The following is an 18,136-nucleotide window of genomic DNA, read 5'->3' as shown; positions in this document are numbered from 1 at the left end:
AATTACTAATAGTGTACAATGCATTTTACACGTGAAGGGTACAACTCGCGCACGTTAGCAATTGTCGATGTTCGAATACCAGCGAACTTTGCAGGGTCGTTTGTGACTCCTAGTTTTTGATGTACCGACACTATATGATAGGTTTAACAAAGGTTAATTGTCACAATGGAATACTTAGACATGTTAGGTGGCAGTAAACTGAACATAGTTCTGAGCATGCGCACATTGAACAATGTTTTAGGTCTGCTGCCACCTAGTGTCCCAAAAAGTTTCCCAGTCAATATAATTCACATTATTAATTGTAATTACAGGTGCAACGAGACTGCACCTTTAGAAGACAACAAAATAAGATTTGTACACTATTCCTTAAAAATAAATTAATATATGTATTGAGGAGAACTGAAGTAAAATAAATGAATAATGGTCGAATGAAATGATTGTCCAAGATGGTTTTCCTTTCATTTCTTTTGCAAGAAATGTTTCTCCACACATCTCTACCTTCGAAACTTATCAGTTATAGGTGATAAACAAGATTGGTGATGCTGACCAAATTATACAATGCCTGGTATGGAAGCATGTACAAGAAAATAGAAGAGCCACAAAATATCAAATCAATTTGGATTTTCTTCATTTCTTGACAATTCTGATTTAAAAACAAATTGAACATCTGATGCTTTCCTTCCGTAGAGTGTTTTGAAATTTCTCAAAACGAAAAACATTGGTATGTAAAATGAAAAACCAGTAACAGGGTTTTACCTTGTCCATCACAATCAATTATTGTGGTCCATTTATTAGGTATTATCCTTGTAACATACACCTTCAATTTGTTTCTTTAAAATGACATGTTTTTGGGTGTTTTTTTTTTTTCAATTCTTAAACAAACAGTCCTCCTGTACAAAAAGTCTCTTTTAATTACCAACTCTGTACAGTTTATTTAAGGAATCTACAAAAAGGGCATATTATTTTCCCCTGTGGATTAAGTTTCCTGTTTTGTAGTCTAGGTTCCAGATGGGGAGGAACCAAGAAGCTGTTTGGGTTCAAGCCAAACTTCCGGTTACACCCCGATGTTCTGACATCCCTATGTTATGACACCCTATAATCCAACAAGTGTTTTTTTTAACCCTAATAACCGTAACCCTAGCTGGTAAATCATCAGGGTTTTTACCAAACTGTATAGGGTTGTCAGAACATAGAGGTGTCGGAATAAAGAACAGTCGCCAAACTTCCTCATCGAGGGACGACAACAAAAATACACTGTCATGGAACTCACCAGGAGCAAAACATTTCCTTTTTGTTTTATAAAATTGTATTAGTGTTTAAATGCACTGAACACTACTGGTAATTACTTAAAACAATTGCCTGACGAATATTTCATATTGTCCATTTAATGCTTCTTACTTTCTGCTTGTTCTCACCCATACATCTACTTTGACAAAATAGGGAGATCGCCAACATAGGGCTAGATAGCTCAATTGTTACAGCACTGGCACGTTAATCCGGAGGTCGTTGGTTTGAGTCGCACTCTAGTCAGTCAGTTCTTCTTTGTTCAACCCCAAGTAAGTTTAGTCGCTTACCAAGAGTGGCTTTTAGCCTTGTTTTGGGTGAGCCAACTTGCATTTTCCCTGAATACTCTGGGCATTTTTAGCTAAAGTTCTCAACATTTATATGTCATTCATGGAATACCTAGCGTACAACTCAAGACTATCTTGTACACCACCTAGTTTCCCCACCATGTTATTGTAATTACATCGATCTGAAACACAAAGTAACATCCCCTTTAGATGATCCCCTGGCTACCGCTTCACAGGTTGTTTCGTAGTTTGGGTGTGATCCCTGGCTACACGGCAGTTAACGGTTGTATGGCTTCAGACTGGCACGCCCGAACAAAGATATTCACAAAATAGGGAGACCACCACCAACATAGGGCTTTATAGCTCAGTTGTACAATGCTGCCACGTTAATCCAGTGGTCATTGGTTCGAGTCCCAAGTAATTACATCTATGTACATTTCTATTTGTCTTGAAGTGTTATTTCTTTTTGAAAATTGTCTTTCCTTTCAAATCTGGAGTTGGACGACTCACCACAGTAAGCGGTCTGGGTTCTCTTGATGCTGCCATGGCAACGACTTCCTTTTCAATGTTACTCCCGATAGCTCGTTCAAGATTCTAAACATGAAAAAAAAATACAGCGTTAAAACTGATTGAAAAAGACTGCAGGATTGGCAAATTTGACAAGTAAAAGTACTTTATACGCCATCTTCGTCTAGTACCCTGGTATAGTGGTAATCACAATAACTGACTCCCATTCGACCATAATTGGGCCAGACTATTCTCCCATTCTCAGTTTGATTAATTCAAATGGAAGAAAGTTTTAGGGCTAGAGTTACATGTACAAGATAAATAATAAAAAATTCATAGGCCCTTTGTCTGCCTCACTTGCAGACTGAGAGGCTGAATTGCAAAGTATGTAGCCACATCATGTTTGAGCACCAGGCATGCGAGGGTACCGGTGACAGCAAGCCACATCAAACCATTATTCGACCAAGAAGCAATTATAGCCATACATGTACATCAAAAGTGTTTCCTTTATCCAGAGAAGAGAAAATCGCAGGGCCTGGACAAACACCTTAGTGACACAACTCTACTCGCATATAAGGCCCTAGCTGGGATTCAAACCAGGGCCACAGTGATGGGAGAAGAGTGCTTTACGCACAAGTCAACCATGCCTTCTATGTACATGTACGAGCCATGCACTTCATGCCTAAAGTCACATTGCAAACAGCCCAAGGAATATAAATATAATTTAATTAAGATGTGGCTAGAATTTACAAGAAATACCTAGGATTTGTCTATGAAAACAACCACATCCACAGAAGCATTTAAAAGACTATCATAATGGTAAATTTCCTTGACAACTTATAAATCTGTAAATGGGCATCTTGAAAAGTCTACCAATCAAGTATTAAAGTCAGCCAGGCCCAGGACGTTAAGAAAGAAATAATCTCATCTTTACCTTCCTCAGCTTGGCCAGCTTGACGACATTGGCTTTCTTAGGGGCAATAAAGCGACCTGAAAATGAACATCAAAAGCAACAACTTAATAACTAACACTGTAAGTAAAATGTGAACCCTTCTCCTCTATGACCCCCTCCCCTCCCCCACCCCAAAAGGCCAGGTAAGGAGAGAGAGAAGACCATCCAGACGAGGACAGTAGAGAGGAGGCTTTCCGAGGCCATGAACATGAACCTAGAGGGACAAAAGACACCATCCCCCATAGACCTTATCGCAAATAATCGGTACGCGCGTATTAGGCATGGTGTGAGGTGCATGCTGGTCTAGCTAGTGATCAACTTTGAACGCTAGCTAGACCAGCATGCTCCACATTCAACAATTACATGTAGCTCTTGCGCAATGGGTATTTGCGAAACGGTCTATGGTTGGTAGGTGGAGGCGAAGTGGTGTGGGGATGGTGGTCTCTGACTTTTTGAATGCCTCACCCCTTAAAACAATTTCTTTTAACAGTTTTAAAGATACAAACTTAAACTAGCATTTCATACTCTAATTGATTAGGCAGAAAATAGTTTGCAAGGTTATCACAACCTCCTTCATTCAGAGTTGTGACTAAATCCATCCGATCAATTTAATGACCACCTTTTGTTTCATTTAACTTAGAATGATTAATGACTTGGTCATAATATGTAGGACCTTGCAAGCTCCATCCTGCTTAATCAACAGACTCTGAAAGTTAATTCTTAATTTCTATAAAAACTTGACATTATCATCCCAATATCAGTCTACCCATAATGTCAGTCTACCCACTGAATGTTTACATTCAAACCGCCCTCTGTTGACAAAACACTGTAAACGTCATGTTTGGCCAGGCAAAACGACGCGTAGTCAGGGTAACATTGCATACACTTTCTAGCTGGCTGCCAAAACACAAAGGTTTTGCCCAGCGGTATGCGCGCGAATCATGTTATAGTTTTCAAGTGACGTCAGGTCACATCGTCTATACAACCCAAGTAAAACTGAAGAAACCAATGTACACATGGATAGCCCTATTATTTTCTTTATACCTTTTTTCTGGACACCACCACCGGTACCCTTCTTTTGATGAACATGCTTACTACTCTTTTTCCCTGGTGCCTGTGCATGTTTTCTTTTGTTTCCTTGCGGCATGTTCTCCTTTAAACAGAAACAAAACAGGAGTATAAAAATTGCGTTAGTAATGGCTTTTGGATATAATTGTGAGTTACTGTTACATTATTATAGAAAACATAAATACATGTTGAATAATTCTTGAAGTGTCCATTCGCAATGTCCCAAGCTTTTCATTAAAATAAAAAGTATGCATGGTGGAAACTTCAAATCTTCTTGATAAAAAAAAATAAGTAAAACAACTAAATTTGATTACACGATTCAAATGAAAGCGATGGAATTTTTGACTGTTCCAGTGCTGACCCCACCATGTACATACATGTACCAAGTGTGGACCTCGGATTCAGAGATGTCCAAAAAATGAAAGGGAATTGAAACACTACATAAACTTTAACCATGTCCAACGCTCTTCACGCAAGCACCGGCCTGCTCTGAATTTACGAACTGCATAGATACTACATTATACCGCACAGCACATAACAGCACTTGATACAGTGGGGTCAAAGCATGGCTTTTGAGGTATCAACTAGGTTAAAACGAGGCCGGATTAGACCTCGGATTAGACCTCGACGTTGTAACCTCTTCAGAGCTGGCCGGTGCTTGCATAAAGAGCCTTGGACAAGGCTAAATAGACTTGTACACTCGTCCAACAAGGTTTTTTTTACAGTGTTGAAGAATAGGGTTTCCTCTAGTAAACAGAACAAAGGAATGATTGCGAGGCTACAACACAGAGCTAAGTGTAGATTATAGTGTCGGTCAAGTGCTTCAAAAGTATCATTGTTTCAGTTTGTAACTATTTGGTTTTAAAACGAGTCCGTTTAATTTGCTCAGTTCACTGTATTATGTCGTACTAGGGCACAATCTAAACAAATAATGAAATGAAACAAACCAAGCAAACTGATTTGGCAAAACTACAGTACAATGTGAACCAAGTAAAGTACAATTGTTATTTACTTATATAACTTGAACTTTTATTGCTTTTGCAACGACAGGAAACACAGTGTGTGCTCATCCTCTGTCAGATCCTAACTTCCTATCAAAACATGGAAGCAGCAGTGGTTAGACTTCACTGTAAGATTTTAAAGATTAAACACCTGTTTGAACATCATTAGAACTAATCCTGGCCAGCTTGAAATGGGTTGTCTCTGTCCCTAGTTCCCTGCTGTTCCCTCTCCCACCCCATTTCCTACCCTTACCCAATCTACCCTCATCATCTATTCTTCACATATTCCTTGCTGTATCCAAACCGTATGTCAGTCATCTTCATTCAGGACCAGTGCTTTAGGCAGTTGCCATTACTTTGCATGTATGCCTTATTGCCTTCATGTACATAGTTCTGTTCAACATATTTTACACAATGTATGTTATATTTTTTTCCTATTACTATCTTATTTGCAATTACATGTATTGTTGTTGTTCTTTGTGAAATGGTCGTGTAAATAATAAATAATAATAATGAGGCCGAGTGGCCATTGGTACATTTAGCAGGGTTTGCCTAGTTTAACTTTTTTCAGTGACTAGCCGAAAGCAAGACCAGTTGGCTTTTCATTTCACTTGTCCCCGGCTTTTGCACTGGTCCATATTTTAGGGATTTCCTTTCAACTCTATACTAGCATGCTATTATTAGCGTTAAAAGCCAAAGAGTCAAAGTGCAAGTAAGGAGTTAGGTGGACTTGATTTCAAATCTAGGATTACGGCCATTTCTCTGCATCAGCAAGAACACCCCCCCCCCCAACCTTGTCCCACCCCACTGCACAGACTTAAGTTTATGCCTCGTCAGAGGTTAATCCACAAGAGGGCGCCATTTTAGAACTATGGGGGCTATGCAGATCCTCCTTAGGAGGCTGAGTGACACAAGTTAGTTAGTTAAAATTAAATGTCTCCCACTAGTTCATATTAATTGTAAACCAGGCCTGATTCTTCACGGAGGCAACGGAGGCGATTGCCTCCGTTGCCCCTTGTCATTGCCTTGGTGCCCTTGAAATGCTCCAGTAGAAGTTTACAATTTCCTCATAGGGTGCCCTTTGCCAAAGAGAAAATGCCTTGGTGCCCTTGCCCTTTCAAAAAACGAAGCATACAGATCTGGTAAAAAAAACCATTGTAAACAAACTGTTACGTTATTTTTCTCTCTTTTTTTTCTGGATGTATATATGCGGTAACCCTTCTTCTCAGGTAAGAAAAAAATTTAGTGGTTTTGGAGTTAATTAACGGCGCATAAATTGGTGGCGACGTCCGGAAGATTATCCAAAAAATCATTTAGCTTTTGATTGTGAACAATTTTCCTCTAAGTATTAATTAAAGGAACACTTTGCCTTGGATCGGACGAGTTGGTCTATAAAAAGCGTTTTTAACCGTTTGTCATAAAATACATTGGGATTGGTTGGAACATAGAATAGATGTTTGAAAAAAATAAAAGTAGAATACAATGATCCACGCAAATTTGCTTTGAAATTGCGTGGTTTTTCTTTTACTTTGTGAACTAACATGGTCGGCTATTTAATTATGGGAGTCCAAAAAATGACTCCCATAAATGGCCGATCGCATTAGTCGACGGTCGATGAGGTAAAACTAAAAAAGGAAAACCGTGCAATTTCGATGGTGTTGATCCATGGAGATGGTTGATCATTGTATTCTACTTTTAAATTTATCTTTCTACACGTATGCATTTTATTAAAAACGTTTACATATGTTTTTCAAAGACCAACTCGACCGATCCCGCCGTGAGTCCGTGACCAAGAATCAGATGTAGTAAGTACTAGCCGTACTAGCCTTCGCCACTCAACTAGTGGGACTAAAAGTCTTTTTTATGGCATGTTAGGTGATAAAACCTGCAATGGATATCATACCTCTGTCTGTGTTTATCCCCGTGTAAAACGATGATCCGAGTGTCTCGCTGGTACAGGAATGCACAAGAACTTGTTCAATAAATTTACTCAACACACGTGCTGTTTGAAGTTTGTCAACATTTACCATGCATAGCAAGGGCAAAGGTTACACTTTAGAATAATTAGTTCGTAAAATATATTTAACTGTATGAGATAAAAATATAAGCATCATTAAAATTTACATATAAATATAAATATTAAAGATACTTTTTTATTTTATTTATTCAAAATAATATTTATTATTTGCTATAAATTTATATTGTTTTCATACTTTATACCAATTATAGAACGAGGAGTTTTAAAGGAATATCTTTTCATCATGGCGGCGCCCATAGACGATGATGAAATTGTTTACGCTGCTGTGTCTAATATTCCAATAAAACTCCACTCTAAACACCTTCGAAATTACTTCTCACAATTTCTTGAAGTTGGGGGATTTGATTGCTTTCATTTTAAGCATCGCCCCGAGCGTAAAGTTATAGAGAAACCTGATTTTATGGAATGGTGCAGAAATGAATTAGACGCAACCGTGATTGACACTGCGGCCATAGCGGCGGGTTTCACTGCGGCTAACAAAATGAAAACCGCGCTATCGAATTCTTCGAGCACACTTGACACATCCACTGTGCGCAGAACGTTCGATGAGGAACAAATACAGAAAGAGGGTTTTCCAAGGCAACCATTGGAGTACAATCCAAGTGATGAACAAATTAATGAAGATAAACAAATAATCCAGAAAAGACACGCTCAAGAACAAGAAGAAGTTGCCGATTCCCAGACTGATGATAAACATGATAAAGAGATGACGACATGTTGCGTGATTCGTTTGTATGAATCTAAACTGAACGAGTTTATTGCGATGTACAATAAAAAGAACTGGATGGATGAAGAAGGCAACACAATCTCACAACTCTGCGTCATCACCCGGATAAGAGTGGCTGTAACGCTCGATATGTTAGAAAATGGAGGTAAAATTCTGGTTCATTTTAATTATTTTATCATAATGATTATTAAACAAGAATTTCGCTGATTTTTATAAAAAAAGATTTATGTTAATTAATGTTTAATACAGCTCAATGCAATTTCTGTTTGACCATGAAGATAATTGTTATACTTTGAGTTAAGTCATGTAGTCATTTCTTATTTTGTTCCCTATCCCCTAAATTTGACGTTTCTTTTTAAAAAATACAAATTTATTTTCACATTCTAGTAGAACCATGATAGTACTGGACTTGTGTTTGGTTTATCGATTTGTGGCTCTCAGATCTGTCATTCAGGGTCTGATTAAAAAGTCACAACAACAATGTTGGTGGAAACCAGACAAAATCCCCCCAAAACAATCACTGAGCATATTCTGTGCCATTACAACTTTTTAAATAAGTTTGGCTTCAAAACAGACAGCACTGTATCTGGTAATGTTTTAACTATTTGAAGTGCGCTACTATTTTTATAGAAACAGAAAAAGAACAATCTCCGCCAAAGTTGAAAACTCGTAGGAGAAGAAACGACCTACTGGAAGCCCAAACCATCAGCGATGCAATCCCGATGTCAAGTCTCCTGAAACTGGAAGAGCTTAACCCTCCAGATATAATGCCGAGTGGCAATGTCGGCACTCGTACCTCAGTCTTTAACCAACTTATCAGAGAATGTCGTCTCCCACCTAAAGTCGTCAAAAGACTTGGTATAGTCTTCCCTAAAAGTCGAACAAATAAAAGATATGGGAGTGTTCCTCTTGAGTACTATGGTGAGGTTCTCCCTGGAATAGAAAGAGACAAACTTGTGCTGACGGCAAGTGGACATGCAATATACAACACTGATGATGACAATGCTAAGTTTGCTTCAGGAACTCGCAAACAGATGAGAATGACAAAACATTTGAAAAATAGAAGAATGGGAAGTGGCTTAAAAAGAGACTGTGATGAATCGTGGCCTGAAGCAGATAAAGAGGTTAGAGGTTCAATTTGTCTAGCCCCTTGTAAACTTTCCTCTCATCTACGAATAAACTCTTATTATAAAACCAAATTCCAGCTACCAAGTAAAGTTGATTGAAGAGTTGGCTATTTTACAGTTGAAAACTGTCAGCTGTTGTAAATCAAACTTCTTACAGGACACGTTGTAGTACTTGTCAAAAACCAGTATCCTCACTTGATGTATCCAAACGTAATGCATCAGCTCTCCATTACTCGTTACCAAATATGTTTTCATGCTAACAATTATTTTGAGCAATTACCAAAAGTGTCCAGTGCCTTTGAACCCCCCAGTCACTTCCTGAAAGTACAAATCAACATCTAATAATGTACATGTAGCTATTTTTAAAAGGTGTACAGTGTAACTATAGCTTTGTACCACTCACCATGTCCCTACCTTTTAAAGAAGAAAATAAATTGTAACTTTTGTGCGGTGATGGTACCTTCCTTAGGACGATGATTCTGGTGAGGAATGGGAGCGACATGAAGCTCTACACAACGACGTCACCAATCAGGAGCGGACAACAGAGAGACTGTTTGAAAACGACATGGAGGTGACATGGGATAAAGGAAGCAGTGGTCTGGTGTTCTATACAGACGCTGCATATTGGGATAAGGCAGAAGGAGGTGGGTACTATGCTTCTTTCAATTCATACAGTAGACTCTGGTTAGTCTTGGTGCAAGACATGGTTGTTCACTATGAGTCACGATCCTCCGCACCACTTCTCCTCTCTGCCCATATAACTCTCAAACGATAGGGGGCTGATTTAAAGATGTTAAATTGGGGGATAGAGAATATTCATTTAGGTTTTTACCCATATTCACCGATGTGTGTGAGCACTGTAAGCTCGGTTCTTATCCGAGTTCTGAAGAAAAAAAATCACAGGCATATCACTCGGGGTGGGACTCGAACCCCAACCCTTGCGGGCTGGTTGGAAAACTTCCAGATCACCCCACCACACTTCACGCAAAACTGTTCTTGTTGGCTGGATCATGGCTACCAAAAACTTCCTCTATCGAACCAATAGTTGCGAAGTGTGAAGCGTTGAGTGCATGTGACTGTGGTATTACCATAGACAAACAATAGAGGTTTTACTAACTCAACGAGAACTGCCCCAAGACTAGACTCTGGTTTCAATTCTTCTTTGTGTAGGAACAGAGTTGTAGAACTCGGACTCTAGTTTGTCTCGAGTCACAATTTCGGTGACTCGGAATTGACTTGAGTCATGTCAGCAAAAGACTCTGACTCAGAGGCACTATCATGACTCTAGCTTATTCAGGCTGTGCCCAAGTTGGTGGATACGGCTTTGGCTGGATCACTGCATTACATGCATTGTAGGTAGAGACAGTCTTGGCAACAATCCTAGTTATTGTCAGTTCTGATATTGCTAGGTTTAGTACTTCCTGACTTTTAATAAATATGTAGGTTTATCCATCCCACTTCTTATTTCAGACCCTTTTGCATCTTCATCTTCTCATTACAGGTTTCATCATGTCTACTGCCTACACTTGTACAATGTTTGTCTTATACATGTATATATTTATTATTTCTACCTTTTAGGACCGAAAAGGAAAAAAACAATGTCAGATTTTTTTTCCTTTCAGATTTTGATGAGAAAACGTCAGATGACTGGGATGTAGATATGAGTGCGTATTATGATCCAAGTAAGTTTCTCAACATACCCTGCTATAAAAATACTACAAAATGCAAAAGAGTTGAAATGAAAACCTTGATGCAATGAAGTGGATTAAATCCAGGTAGCTATAAGATGCTTGCCCGGCTACTTGCAACAATGTGCACTTAAAGGTACGGTCAATGACCTTGAAACAGGGGGGGTATTTTTTTCTTCAAAAGCCTTGTTGTAAAAATGATTCCTGCAAAATAATTTCATCTGAAATATATGTTGATTAAAAATCATTAAAAGCATGTCTACAAATGTTTAATATTAAAGCTTTGCCTTTGGCACAGCGAATACCAACCGCTGGTCGAATTGAGGGCTGCTTTCAAACGGACACCACAAAAGTTTCAAAGAGTCATAAATTTTACCGTTTGTAAGCTTGATTCTGGTACCAGTTATAGTTGTGAAAATTTCTGTTTCAAGTACATACACTTGTTCAATAAATTCCCTTCTTAAAACGCACATTATTAAAGTTTGCTGAATTAAACGAAGCACACTTGATGGACTCCAGTTCTGTAGTATACAAAAAGAGGGGTTTGAAGGCTGGTTAGCCACAACACTTGTGTCCTTGAGAAAGGCACTATATCATAATTACCTGAATGGTTACCGGCGAGAGCTTGGGAGTAACCTGCGATGGATTGACCGGGGATGGTTTCAGAAATATTCCTAGTTGATGCCAAGGAAACTGGATAAACACTGGCCCATGAGCCATATACTATACATAGATTGGCTCGGGACAGACTGACTACCGTAAAAAACAATGATTTATTACAAAAGTATGTTGAAGATTTGACATTTCTTTTTTTTTTTTTTTTTTTTTTCCAATTAAAGATGGGGGCGATATGGATGCAAGAGCTTCCCTTGATATGAGACGACAGAGAGCAATGAAGCTGGGTATGGCGAACACTAGCGTCTTTAAATCCAAGACGCAGAAAAGAAAGGAGAAAAGGGAATTGAGACTGTTACAAAACAAGAGTAGGAGAGGGCAAAGAACGGAAGATGTGGATCAAGCAGACAGGCCGATCGGATGCTTTGAAAGACATACCAAAGTAAGTTAATGAGACAAATGGGTTTGAGACTTTCCACTGTGGAAATCAGTTAGGGTTCTTGAGTAACTGTTTTTTTATTAGTGACTCAAACTCAAGCCAAATTACTCAAGACTTGGACTCAAATTTAATATTGAGGACTTGAGCTCGATTCAGACTCATGGGATTAAGGACACAAATACCAAAGTCTGCCATGGAGCAGTAGGTAGTATCGACGGCTTTCCAAAAGACTGACTGCTACATTTAGTTGGCCTCAAACTTGTCTGCTTCAGTTCGGTTTTCTAGAGATGTGCTCATAAGCTCATCAGTCCATATTATTGTATTGATCTCAGGATTATGCTATTTGGTAGAGAGGGGCATATGACAAAAAAGTGACCCTGTCATTCGATTGTATCTCATACCCAAGGATGTTTTCTGTGAAATTTGCATTTTTAAAATGTTTATCAAATTTAAGTTAAATCTGCTCTTTTTCAAAGCTCTTCCTACATATAGAATTATATTCCGGTTTGCCCTGTTTGTTAGTTTTAACCAAAGAGCCTCAAGTTAATTACATCTCATTATAGAATGATTTACCAGTTCATTCATCGAGCCAACTCTGTTCGTTCTGTTTTTCAAGGGACTTTTAAGGACTTACACGTATCAATTGACATTTTTGTTACAACTTGCTTAGTATATTTCAATGTTTTATCATTTATGTTGGGCATTATCTTGCATTATTTGCTATAAATGTTTTGTATCATTATTAATATTATTTAAATCTGATTTATCCTGTCAACTGTCAACTTCCAGGAATATTTGAAGCACATTGTTCTTATTTTGTTGTTACTTGAATACACTTCTTTGCTCTGTTTTTCTTACTGTTTGGACCTGACCACTTCTCACTTCTAACTTCTTTGGTTAATGTCTAATTGCATTTTTAATTTGCTGTATGTAAATCATATTCTTTGCAATCATCCTCCTTGTTTAATAATGTATTTTGATTATCCTTGATATATTCACTTAAATTTGAAATTTGCTTACAAGTTTGAACATTGATTAATTGATTAATAAATGGATATTTGGGGTGTTTTTTCTTCTTTTTTCCCCAATATCTTTAGGATAAATGTGTTTATGGTCCCAGTTATGTCCTGTTTTTTCCCTTAAGTGGAGTAGTAGGCCTATAATAAATGACATGTTTTAACAATTTGAATAGTTAAGCCTGGGTCATACTTCCTGCAAATGCGGATGTGATGCGAATTTTGGTGTCACAAAATTCACAACGAACAATTTTAAAAACTTGAGCTGTGCTCAACTCCTGCAAGACGTTCGCTGCAAAAACAGCCCTGTGATGTTTGACTCAAAGTTTGACTTGCATTTGCAGGAAGTATGATATGAACCCGACTTAAAATTTCTGTTCACATAGCAGGGCTCAATTTCATGGAGCTGCTTAAGCACACAATTTTGCTTAAGCAAAAAAATCCTTGCTTAGTAAAATTATATTACCATCCAAGACTCCACTCAATTGTTATGCTTAGTAAACAGCAGCTAAATACCAGTTACAAGCAATGTATATGGCATGAATTTTTGGCCAGTAACGTGTGTAAAATAAGCAAGCTATTTCATGCTTAAGCAATTTTTGGGCTGAAGCAGCTCCATGAAATTGGGCCGCCTTACTAATTCCACGTTTGTTTTTATTCATTCAGGGTATTGGCAGGAAACTCATGGAAGCCCAAGGTTGGGTGGAGGGAGAGGGGCTCGGTAAAACCATCAAAGGAATGAGTCAGGCACTGGATAACATTGGACAAAAGATGCACGACAAACGAGGCATTGGGTAGGTTGGGTTTGATGTTGGTAGCTGAATAGTGTACAACCCAAGAAAATGGAGATTCTTTGGGTCTGTCAAATGCTTTGGGGCTCAAAACACCCACGAGTTCAGTCGTTTTAGCATTGACCAACAACCCTTCAACCAAACAAGTCTGGCAGTTCTACTTTTTTCCCAAATACCCGTCTTTTAAATCTAGAACCTCTCTTAAATTTCAGCATCGTACAAAGTATCATGCTACTTTAGACCTTCTAACAAAATATAATTTTACCAGTGACAGTCCAACTTACAAATCCAGTGGAGATTGTCTTCAAGTTTAATTTACTTCTGGTTATGAGTGAAACTTTTTGGTTGAGAAATTTGCCCTGGTATCTTTCATTCTTTTAAAGTTTTTTCCACACAGAAATATTGTCAACCAAGCTCCGATTATTTTTTGGGTAAAAGTTACATTGTAAGTAACATTGTTTCTATGTGTGTACTTTAGATTGGTAAATAAATTGGATTAAAGAATTGTTGTCTTTCTTTTCTAGGTACTACGGCAAGAAATTAAACCAAAAGAATCAATTCAAGACTGGTCCTTCTATGTCATATAAGCCAAGTGGCAATAGAGAGTTCATCATCTCCACTGTTTACGATGACCCTAAGGTCACTGACCCTGCTGAACCCCTACTCAGGTCACAAGGACCGTACCACTTGAAGTATAGGGATGAGGTGCGATTCACTAAGGGATCAAAAGTAGACGATTCACATTGATATTAAGGTGGACCTGCGTTATTTTGGTGTACGTTGGTGGGGGGTTCAGTGATAAAGTGAGGGTCTGCTCAACAATCTGAGTATCACAATAATTGGAGCTTAAAGGCAGTGGACACTATTGGTAATAATTACTCAAAATAATTATTAGCACAAAACCTTCCTTGGTAACGAGTAATGGGGAGAGGTTGATGTTATAAAACATGGTGAGAAACTGCTCCCTCTGAAGTGCCTTAGTTTGCGAGAAAGAAGTAATTTTCCACGAATTGATTTCAAGACCTCAAGTTTAAAACTTGAGGTCTCGAAATCAACCATCTAACATACACAACTTCGTGTGAAAAGGAATATTTTTCTTCCATTATTATATCGCAAGTTTGATGATCGAATGAGCTCAAATTTTCAAAGGTTTGTTATTTTATGCATATGTTGAGATACAGCAAGTGAGAAGACTGATCTTTGACAATTACCAATAGTGTCCACTGCCTTTAAAGGCACTGGGGTCAACTTCACAAAGAGTAAGAATTAGTCTTATCTCATGTTAGGATGAGTTACTCGTTCTAACTTAGGACTAGCTTCAAGTTATTATTAGTATCTCCTAGGAGAGTAGTCCTAGGTTAAAACTAGTCCTACATGTAACTGTTTGTGAAATCAACCCCTGGACACCTTAGGTTATTTTCAAAGACCATGTACATTGTACATGTATTCTCACTTAGTGTATCCCAACATCGGGTATGCATAAAATAACAAACTTGTTTATGCCCTCGAAATATGAATCTGAGAACAGTTACAGCAGGTTAACTTCGCCTTCAAATCTCTACATGTTCACAATTTATTTTTAAAACACATCTGATATTGCCATTTTAAACAAAGAGAGGAGGACAAGAGACACTCTCAAACAACTTTCTTTCCAAGAAAACATACAACAGAAGTTGTACCCAAACTGACAAAACAGCGATTACAAGGTCTACAAATGTATGCAATTGCATCCAAGTCATTGTTGACTTACGTGTTAGTTAAAATTTGTATCCTGGATTCAACATCCACAAATACTTTCCAATTTACTAAAATAGCCGTTACAAAATAAGATGTTAAAAAAGTTATAGAGGTTAAGTACTTGTTTTTGTTGCAGGGAGAAAGTTCATCGTTTATACCTGTATTAAATACATTGTACACAAAGTGTATCATAAGAATTTATTTATTGATTGTAAAATTAAGAAGTCCTTAAAAATACTTTTTAAAAATTGATGTTCCTAGCCCAAACCTGCAGCAAGTAATCAAAGCCTGGTCCCCTTTTCGCTGTATCAGCTTTTCTATAACAACTGGACCATTGTTGGACAGAGATAAATAATGGGGTTCCCCTGGAACCTGTTTTTCGAAAAGCTGATTAGAAAAAGCTTCAATTACATTTCTGCTTCCATCGTAAAAAATTGTTGGACCGTTTTCGGTCATTTGTTATTCTTTTCACATTTGAAATCTGTTGTATTTGTTTTACCCCAAAAGTTAATAAAACATTACACAGTCAGTTTAATGTAATAATGTGGTTTGTTGCTTGATTTTTAAAATAAAAAGTTGTATTCCCATGAAGTGATTCCCTTACAATTGGTGGAAGACCTTCTTGTGTTGGTTTGTCACATTTTTCCCAATGCGGTAGAGCGCTATCATCCATGAACCACTCTCCAACAGGGTCAAGGATTAAAGAGGGATGACAGAAACTGTGCATTATAAATGCACACTCTTATTTCATTATTTATAATTCAGTTCCACCCTTCCTTGTTCAATAAGAGAAGAGCAAGGCCAATTCAATCTGCTCCATAATTTTCTTTCAATTCAGATCCTAATTGTTTGAAGTCTTTGTGTACACTCCGTACTATTGCTCCAGCCTCACGCCTTGACATTGCTTTGATGTTTTGGGTACCCTCTTTTCCTTGCCTCTTAGCATCTTGCTCTAATAACTTCTCCATCTTAGATGCCATGATGCGACAGCATTCTTGTCTCTCATGAATCCTATGGAGACGAGCTGCCTCAATATCCTGTTGATTCAATTAAAGACAGATTTTAGTTCTTTATCAGGTATTTTAAGCATTTTTTTTTATAGTGTGAGAGCCATGCAAGTTTCATTGCAATAAATATAATTCAATTCATTTATTGTGTTCATTTTAATATTTATGGAGCTGTGTGTTAGCTGAAAAGTTTTTCTTAAAATTGTTTTGGGACAAGTTGGGGAAATGGATAATTGTTTTGTCCCCAAATTGTTCCCCATTAGGCCTATCTACCCATCTGGTTAAGCCAAAATCAGTCTTAACTAGACCCAGTAACTGGGGCGCTGTACTCCTTTTAAACAATTTTGTACTTCATCTGTCGTACTAGCTAGTACGACAGATGAAGTCAAAAATTGTTTTAAAAGGAGTACAGCACCCCAGTTACTGGGTCTAAGTCTTAACAATTGTTGTTTAAGTTGCCCAGTCCTTTTTCTTAAAAAGAGGAATGGGGCTAGAACTCGGGAGCAGACCATCCACCATGGGTTGCTGTACTACTTTAATTTTTCAACTGAGGTTACGTTATTTACTATAAAAAATACGATCGTGTATTACTATTATTATAAATTATTAGCACTTGCAGGAACGAGACTCACTAGTTACTAGTAGTAGTAGGATTGATTAAGTCAGCTGTACACTCCACAAATTCCAAACGTTATACATTTTGCGTTATACATTTTGTTACCCGTTTACTGATGCCCATGCATGGCCATGTCATTGTGATTTTGTCCCCCGTGTCTAACTAACAAACTACTTTATTTTAATATTTAATTAATTACTTTTTTTTTTAACTAATATTAACCTTCTTGTTCTGCTCAGCTTTATCCATTCTTTGTTTCCATTTAAGAGCTTTGTCCTCATCATTCTTCTTATTACGAGAAGCTTCTCGCTGAAGGAGCCTTGCGGGGCACTTGACTCGAGGTTTACTTGCCGTCATAATTGCCACTGGCGACCCTTCATCCGTACTTAACAAATCCACTTCGAAACAAACTGAAGAAGACCGGTTATTCTCTGATTCTGAACCCATATTTACGTTGTAAATGTTTACGTTGCGTGACAGCTCAGCTTTCCTTTCAATTTGTTATTGATGTTTGTTTCTAGTTCGTTTCCTCAAAGAATCTAAACAGGTGCACAGTCTTTAAAACTCGTTTTGTTGATAAAACCAGAGGAACTGCCAAAAGTTGTTTACAGTTTCCATATCGACTTTCAAAATGGCAGGAAGCGAAGTGAAGTGCGCCCTCAAGAGTTTCTGAATGCACAACCACAAGTTTTTTTTAAGGCAAAACCTCAAATTATGTAATGGAGATCAACGGGCATACATGGCATACAGTGCAAAAAATGCTAAATTATTTTAAAAATACTCAACAAATACAAAAGACCGACATCTTTTTATAGTAAATGGAAAATTATTCATTGATTCTTGACTTTTTAGGAATAATAATAAATCCTCTGCGCAATGACTCGGTCGAGTCCAATGCTCACACCGCAGTGCACGTCGAGTCGCGAGTTTTATATTCTAATTCACCCTCCAACTTTTGTTTTGTGTTGGGACAGACATAACAAAAAAATTCTAGCTGTGGTTGGTGTTTATTTGTTGTTTTTTGATCTTTTCGAAACCACAAATGCTTCGGCTTTGGATTCGGGTCAGGCTAGCTTGGTCCCGCGGTTGTTTTGACAAAATTGGGCGTTCTTTGCGTATACACGCCCATGGTGTCAGACGAGAGGGGACGGAGCCTGAAGCCGAAGAAAGCCGAAGCCGTGGTTTCGAAAAAAAGGCCTAGTTTGTTACTTTATTTTGCCGCGCTGAAACAAGGTA

General features: G+C 37.9%; 3 protein-coding genes across 3 annotated transcripts; 1 reads left to right on the top strand and 2 right to left on the bottom strand.

The window, feature by feature from the left end:
* Nucleotides 1-792: 792 nt before the first annotated feature.
* On the bottom strand, nucleotides 793-7,140 carry LOC139939097 (leydig cell tumor 10 kDa protein homolog). The gene is made up of 4 exons (XM_071934834.1): nucleotides 7,003-7,140; nucleotides 4,075-4,183; nucleotides 3,013-3,068; nucleotides 793-2,165 (listed from the first exon to the last, which is right to left on the bottom strand). Exons 2-4 carry the CDS (start codon nucleotides 4,175-4,177, stop codon nucleotides 2,028-2,030), a joined length of 297 nt encoding a protein of 98 aa, XP_071790935.1. The 5' UTR covers nucleotides 4,178-4,183; nucleotides 7,003-7,140; the 3' UTR covers nucleotides 793-2,027.
* A 220-nt stretch (nucleotides 7,141-7,360) lies between these two features.
* LOC139939087 (G patch domain-containing protein 3-like) lies at nucleotides 7,361-14,292 on the top strand. Its single transcript, XM_071934821.1, has 7 exons — nucleotides 7,361-8,009; nucleotides 8,495-8,988; nucleotides 9,461-9,635; nucleotides 10,614-10,673; nucleotides 11,519-11,736; nucleotides 13,416-13,543; nucleotides 14,065-14,292. Exons 1-7 carry the CDS (start codon nucleotides 7,361-7,363, stop codon nucleotides 14,285-14,287), a joined length of 1,947 nt encoding a protein of 648 aa, XP_071790922.1. The 3' UTR covers nucleotides 14,288-14,292.
* Nucleotides 14,293-16,083: 1,791 nt separating this feature from the next.
* Nucleotides 16,084-17,526, bottom strand: LOC139939096 (uncharacterized). The gene is made up of 2 exons (XM_071934833.1): nucleotides 17,123-17,526; nucleotides 16,084-16,314 (listed from the first exon to the last, which is right to left on the bottom strand). The coding sequence occupies exons 1-2, from the start codon at nucleotides 17,345-17,347 to the stop codon at nucleotides 16,084-16,086; spliced, it is 456 nt and encodes a 151-aa protein (XP_071790934.1). The 5' UTR covers nucleotides 17,348-17,526.
* Between the last annotated feature and the right edge of the window lie 610 nt (nucleotides 17,527-18,136).

Source organism: Asterias amurensis, chromosome 6 (assembly GCF_032118995.1).
Source record: "Asterias amurensis chromosome 6, ASM3211899v1".
Taxonomy (NCBI): domain Eukaryota; kingdom Metazoa; phylum Echinodermata; class Asteroidea; order Forcipulatida; family Asteriidae; genus Asterias; species Asterias amurensis.
This window is presented reverse-complemented; position numbering and strand designations above follow the sequence as displayed.

What these genes read in the sequence shown, in the direction of transcription:
- LOC139939097 (XM_071934834.1), bottom strand. Translation starts at nt 4,177, where the DNA reads ATGCCGCAAGGAAACAAAAGAAAACATGCACAGGCACCAGGGAAAAAG. An exon ending in TGGTGGTGTCCAGAAAAAAG is followed by an intron (nt 3,069 to 4,074) that starts GTATAAAGAAAA and finishes GTTCATTTTCAG; the next exon opens with GTCGCTTTATTGCCCCTAAG. An exon ending in AGCTGGCCAAGCTGAGGAAG is followed by an intron (nt 2,166 to 3,012) that starts GTAAAGATGAGA and finishes TTTCATGTTTAG; the next exon opens with AATCTTGAACGAGCTATCGG.
- LOC139939087 (XM_071934821.1), top strand. Translation starts at nt 7,361, where the DNA reads ATGGCGGCGCCCATAGACGATGATGAAATTGTTTACGCTGCTGTGTCT. An exon ending in CGATATGTTAGAAAATGGAG is followed by an intron (nt 8,010 to 8,494) that starts GTAAAATTCTGG and finishes CTATTTTTATAG; the next exon opens with AAACAGAAAAAGAACAATCT. An exon ending in TTGGGATAAGGCAGAAGGAG is followed by an intron (nt 9,636 to 10,613) that starts GTGGGTACTATG and finishes TTTTCCTTTCAG; the next exon opens with ATTTTGATGAGAAAACGTCA.
- LOC139939096 (XM_071934833.1), bottom strand. Translation starts at nt 17,347, where the DNA reads ATGGGTTCAGAATCAGAGAATAACCGGTCTTCTTCAGTTTGTTTCGAA. An exon ending in AAGCTGAGCAGAACAAGAAG is followed by an intron (nt 16,315 to 17,122) that starts GTTAATATTAGT and finishes TTGAATCAACAG; the next exon opens with GATATTGAGGCAGCTCGTCT.